The sequence below is a fragment of the Gavialis gangeticus genome, unplaced genomic scaffold (genome assembly GCF_001723915.1).
Source record: "Gavialis gangeticus isolate Ggan-Ray unplaced genomic scaffold, GavGan_comp1, whole genome shotgun sequence".
Classification (NCBI taxonomy): domain Eukaryota; kingdom Metazoa; phylum Chordata; order Crocodylia; family Gavialidae; genus Gavialis; species Gavialis gangeticus.
Genome location: NW_017729031.1, coordinates 113,976,710 through 113,982,709, shown reverse-complemented (window position 1 = coordinate 113,982,709; position 6,000 = coordinate 113,976,710). Strand labels below are relative to the sequence as shown.

The following is a 6,000-nucleotide window of genomic DNA, read 5'->3' as shown; positions in this document are numbered from 1 at the left end:
GCCTGTTTCTTAAGATGGTGGCTTTGACCTTCATGTACGATCTTGTTACAATCACAGCAAGCTTTTCTTTTTTGCTCTTCTCCATTCTGTACTGCCCAGTCGGGGTGGATTTCCCAAGCTCTGCCTTAACCCAAAGACCATAGAGCTGCAAGCATGATACTCCTTTCAAATTCATGCTTGAGGTTTCTTTGCCCCTATCTCACCCCCTGCCCCATTCCACCCCCTCCTTACATCCACATACAGGTTGACCCCAACCACACACACTGTGCCCCCAAACCCTGGCCCTCTAACCCCTGCTCTCCATAGACTTACCTGCATCCAGCTGCATGTATGTGTGTGGGTGTTCAGGCACACGTGATGTCCCCTGCCTTCAATTGTCCCTCCTCTCGTTCCCCAGTCCCAAACAGCCCCTTGGTCAGGCAAACCAGAAAGTGCCGGGGAAAACTTTGATGATGAGTACAGCAAAATCCCAGACATTTGTTCCTATTTAAAAAAAAAATGCCCAGATGCAGATGGAAGGACCCAAAAAGAGAACTTGGGACATATGGTAACCCTAGTAAATTAGAAGGTGGGGGGAAATCACTTTTATGTTACTAGTTTGCAAATGTCAGTTGGTTTTGGAGTAGTCAGGCGTGTCGTCTGTTTCTTATGTTTGTATCCTGTTTACTTATTCTGGGCATTCCTTTCTTTCCTTTCTTTTAACCAGGGAGGGTCAGCCTTTAAAACTGCCCGACACTAAAAAGACACTGTTGTTTACATTCAATGGTAAGAGATTTTTCTGATACCTTATCTGTGCAAATCTGATAATGACCAAGCTATGCCACCTTTGAGACAAACAGGATGGCTGGGAATTTAAAATTCATTGTAGAAAAATAAAGTAAAAAGTAAACTAAGTGCGGTATTCTACATTAGGACCTGAGTGGATTCCAGTATTGGTAATGGGCTATATGGTGTCTTGCTTCTTCTAATCTAGGCCCAATGACTAGGGACCTACTTAATTTACAGCCAGACAAAGGAGTTTTCATAGCTTGTCTGCGGCATGAAGAGCTGAATTCATGAGCATTTCCTGGCAGCCCCACCTCTTGCTTCTGATTGGCGGAGAGGCCCCAAGACCGGGGAAGGGGGTAGCCGCCATCTTGGCTGCTGGATGCCCTTCTTTCCTCCCCACAAGCCAGCACCTTCCCTCCCCAGGAAGACTGAGAGGCAGCAATGACCACTGGGGAGCCAGCATTTTATTTTTGTTGGTTTCACGGACAATTGCGGATTTTGTGGTTTTTGCAGAATCATGAATTTAAGTAGATCCTGACCAATAGTTGTTACAGTCAATGGAAGTTCTGTGGCTTGTCTGGAATGAGTTCTTAGTTTTCTGTCCCCTCCTTATAAGCAGATATCCAGATCAGGCACCAGCAGAAGTAGCACTTAATCCTGAAATTACCAAAAAACACAAGTCAAAGCCTGAATGGATCAGTCTCACAGTGGTCATCTGCAGGCAGCATTGAGGAGCATTGTGGCAGTAAAGACAAGCAGGTGGTACCATGTTTTGCAGCCTGTACTAAGTATATGCACATCTGCGTGATTAACCCCTTTTAAATTAAGCAACACAAACTACATGGGATTTTAGTTTGTATTCATTCAACAAAGACTAAATGCTTCCTTTTGGTGCCTGTGCACTACAGTTGACTTCGCTGGGAGTGGTGGGCAAAACTTGGCCTTTAATTTCTATTCTGCACTCATCAAAGCAGGAATTTGATACCCATTTGAAAATGTGCACCCTACCAGTATTCAGTATTAATGGAACATAAGATAGAAATAGTGCCTGTGATCATCTGAATTTAATCTCTACTTTAAAGTAAACATCTTGTTCTGTTAGATAGTTCCTTTTTAGAGGAGAATTAGTGCATCTTTCTTGCAGGTTGCTCAGCCTGCTGATGCAAATGTGTAAAGAACATGCTAATTAAGTAGCAGAAGCCTTGCCAACACTTTTGAATTAATCTGGAGAAAATGTTTTTGCTTTTCAGTGCCTGGTTCAGGCAACACTTCCCCAAAGGATATGGAGGCTTTGCTGCCTCTGATGAATATGGTTATTTACTCTATCGACAAAGCAAAAAAGTTCCGTCTAAACAGAGAAGTAAGTTATATGCTGCTGTCTGTTACTTTCACATAAGGTATAAAACTGATTAAAATAAAAGATGCCATGGTAAATTTTGTAAGGTTAGGAGCCTTACATTTGAAATGGAACTATTACAGTTATATTGTGCTTTATTTTAATATGGGGTCATACTTGATATTTGGTATTCTTAATTTCCTTTTTAGAGCAGGAGTGTCAAACATACAGCTCACAGGCCAGATCCAGCATGCAGTACTACTCTGTTCAACCTGCAGGGCTACCAGTGGGCCACTGGAAAGTGTGGGGAGTAGCCTGCTTCAAAATCCAGGGCCCTTGGGCCTGGTGGACATGGTGATCAGATGTAGGAGGGCTAGCAAGGGTTAATACTGCTTGGGTTGTCATTCAGCAGTTTCACCTATTGCCACTGCCACAGGCCTATCTTCTCAGCTATTGCCTCATGCTGGAGCTGTGTCAAGGCCCAGAGCTAGAGCAGCTGCTGTGGTATGGGTCAGAGCTGGAACTGTTGCATGTACTGGGCTGGAACCATCTTCTGCCCTTGGCTGGATCCAGCCCACGACACAAAATGAGTTGGAAAACCCTGGACCAATCTAATAAAAAGGAGCTTTTATACTTTCTATCCTAAAATGCTGCTGTGTGCAGTTAAGCAATTTGACATGTTTCTCACTACTTGATTGATGGCAATATTTCAGTGGCAGGATGACATCAAATGTAAAGTTTCTGCCTTCGAACTGAAAAATGTCTTTCATGTCTATCACCAAATTCTTTAGTGTTAATGTTTTATTGTTATTCTGTAAACACTAACTAAAGGTAAATTGAATCCATTTTGCTCATGTACTTGAGAGAAAGCGAGAGAGAGAGCTCTTTCCTGAAATGCTACCCGTTAAATAGAATAATCCCAATCCCCAAACACTTCTGTGCTTGATTTTAATGCATTTTAAAACAAAATCATGAAATTTAGCAAAACTATTCCTAGTGCATGTAAATAAACCTGTGTAAGTCTCTGCAGAATCTAATCCTATTCCTGAATCTTCTGTCTTTCAAATGGCAGAAGATAAAACAGGGTGCTCCTCCTCCTTGTATAAAATGGAGATGGATGTTTCTGCCGTATACTTCTGCAGTGGTTCTGTATATTTTGTTGTGGGCCTAATTTCACTTGTAAAACATTTGTTGCTGATTATGATAAAGGAGGAACATGGTTTGATTTGGATTCTGATCTAAGTTTATGAAGCTGACATAAGAGTGAAAAATCTCTTTACCTGTGCACTAAGAAGGTTTTATCTGAAGATGATATGTAAAAATCTCAAGGTGTCATTTTGAGAAGTTTTCAGAGTAAAACTGTCATTTAAATTGAGGAATTTTGAGGCTTTGTAGCTATTTCAGACCCTCCTTCCTTACTGGAAAATTATCTGAAGTACCAAACATTTCTAAGTATTGTTTTGTTTGTCTTCTGGTGAAAAGGGTAAACAGAAAGCTGATAAGAACAGGGCCCGAGTAGAAGAGAATTTCCTTAAATTGACTCATGTGCAAAGGCAGGAGGCTGCCCAGTCCCGCCGGGAGGAGAAGAAACGGGCCGAAAAGGAGCGAATCATGAACGAGGAGGATCCAGAAAAGCAGCGTCGCCTGGAGGTAAAATGGATTTTTTTGAACTGTTAAAGACACTGACACCTATTTTCTTCCAGTTGTTACCAGGCTTGCTTGTTAGGTTCCCAGAATCTGCATGTGCTCTCTGGTTAGCCTAAAGATATAATTTGGGCATGGAGACAGATTTTTGTTATTCATTTGCTAATTATTTATTAACTTGTCTCCCAGAGTGGGTTTGTATCCTCCTGTTAGCCTTGTTTGTTGTATAGAAGAGACTGCACCCTGAGAACAGCATCCGAGTTTGCCCAGCTATCTTGATCTTTTCAGAAGCTCAGCTTGCTCCTTTAGTGGGGATATGGATGTTTATTCAAGCCTCTGTATCCTTTCCTATATAGGAAGCTGCCTTGCGGCGTGAGCAGAAGAAGCTTGAGAAGAAACAGATGAAGATGAAGCAAATCAAAGTGAAAGCCATGTGAATCCAGTCTGGGGAACTTTAATTCACAGCGTACAAGGAACTAGATAACTTCATAATTTTCAAAAGCTACTAGCCATTAAAAGAGAAAAATCTTGCATCAGCATTAATTAAAAATCTGGGTATCACAGCCACATACAGATGTATATAGAGGGTTTTCTGTCTGCAGTTTTCTGTCAGATGGTTGAATTGGTTTGCCACTTCTATCTGTTTTAAAAAATAATAATAATAACTTGCAATATCCCTTGAACTTTTTGCGATTGTTCTGGGTTTAGTTAAAAAAAACAAAACAAAACAAAAAAAGCAAAGATTGTAAAACTAGTCATTTGTGCCAGCGTAACATATCAGTGCTTTGATTATTAGACTTTGTTTCTATTTAGAGGTGGGGGGCAGTTTTCTTTTAAGTTTAGGGTGAGGAAAACATAGATCCCCATATGACTAGTAAATTGCACAGTAAACATTGTTTAGTGTGTATTTATATGCTTGCCTGCATCAAGCTTACTTAAAAAGGTGCAAAACTTAGAGCCTATATATGGTATGAATATTTCAGGGATATAAACCAAGCATAGTTTTAGAAAAATCATTTTTTGACAAACAAAAGGCACTGAAACAGTATTTCATAATCTGTAGGCTTGATTGGCATAGACAAAAGCTGTACATCCGTTATGTATCAGGGAATGGCATACAGGAGCACTGTTTCTTTCTTGTAGTTCTGAATGCTGCAAGCTTAATACAATGTGAATTCTGTACTTGTAAGTGTGTTTCTTATGAAGTGAGTGCATGGTGAGCTGACAGCTTCATTTAGATTTTCGTAAATATTTTAAACTTTACAAAGTCACTTCTTAAGTATTTTCCTCCTGGTCTGAGCAGCTGCTGCCTATTTAATGTTCACCCAGAAGCTAGATTCTCAGTGAAATATCTGTGCAATTTCCCCTTCTACCAAGCCAGGAAAAACTCTATAGAAGATGAGCATCTTTTTCATCTGTTGAAAAGGCTGTTTACTTCTGTATTTTCAGATTGGTTGGGGGGAATAGACACACCTGTGCAAGCACGTAGCTGTCTGTCGAAGCTTTTGCATTTTATAAATGCTTCCTATCTAGAAGGCATTTTATTGTTGCTTGTAAGGGACACTTTCTAGTTTTGTGAGGGGATAATCTTTGTCTTTTGCATTTCTTGTTTAATGCTTTATGTGCAAAACTTGTTCTGAGGCAATAACAATGACTTGCTGTTGAAACAGCATGTGCTAAAAGACTTTTTGTTGCAGCATGAGACGCTTCTTCACACTAATCTGAATGCAGAAATCTGTAATATGATACATGCAAATATATTAATTTTATAATAATTGGTGAAAAATAATTTAAGCCAAAAATTAACATAAGATTTATGTGGAATTTAACTATTTTAGCATTACTTAGCTTTGAAGAATGAGATTTAATATAGTATTTCACAAAGTTCTTTTAAAGAAAATACCATTAATTTGTGCTCTTTTCAATAAATGGAAAGCTTTCTTGAAGTCCCATAAACTTTTGGGCCATGGCAGCTAATTTTGTAATATGAACATTCATATGAACTACCTATGGAGAGTAAAATATAACTGAAACATTCCAACTGCCTTGACTTTGGACTCATTCCTTTTCACCATCTCGTATTACAGCCCTTGCATTTAAAAAAAAAAAAATCATTATTAAAACAACTTGCTATAGTTGTATTTTTTTTTCCACTCTTCTCCAGCCTAACTTCTTTGTGTTGCAAGAGTATTACCTTCTAACAGAAATTGTTGTGTTTGTCAGCCTAGCAACATAGGAGTGCATCTCATTGG

General features: G+C 39.5%; 1 protein-coding gene across 1 annotated transcript in view; it reads left to right on the top strand.

The window, feature by feature from the left end:
- CCDC47 (coiled-coil domain containing 47) overlaps nucleotides 1-5,798 on the top strand; it is a 41,509-nt gene extending 35,711 nt beyond the window's left edge. Inside the window, exons 10-13 of the mRNA XM_019523613.1 lie at nucleotides 707-765; nucleotides 2,019-2,128; nucleotides 3,587-3,754; nucleotides 4,105-5,798. Of these exons, the coding sequence (XP_019379158.1) occupies nucleotides 707-765; nucleotides 2,019-2,128; nucleotides 3,587-3,754; nucleotides 4,105-4,185 (418 nt within the window). The 3' untranslated portion in view covers nucleotides 4,186-5,798. The remainder of the gene's footprint in view (nucleotides 1-706; nucleotides 766-2,018; nucleotides 2,129-3,586; nucleotides 3,755-4,104) is intronic.
- Nucleotides 5,799-6,000: the final 202 nt, after the last annotated feature.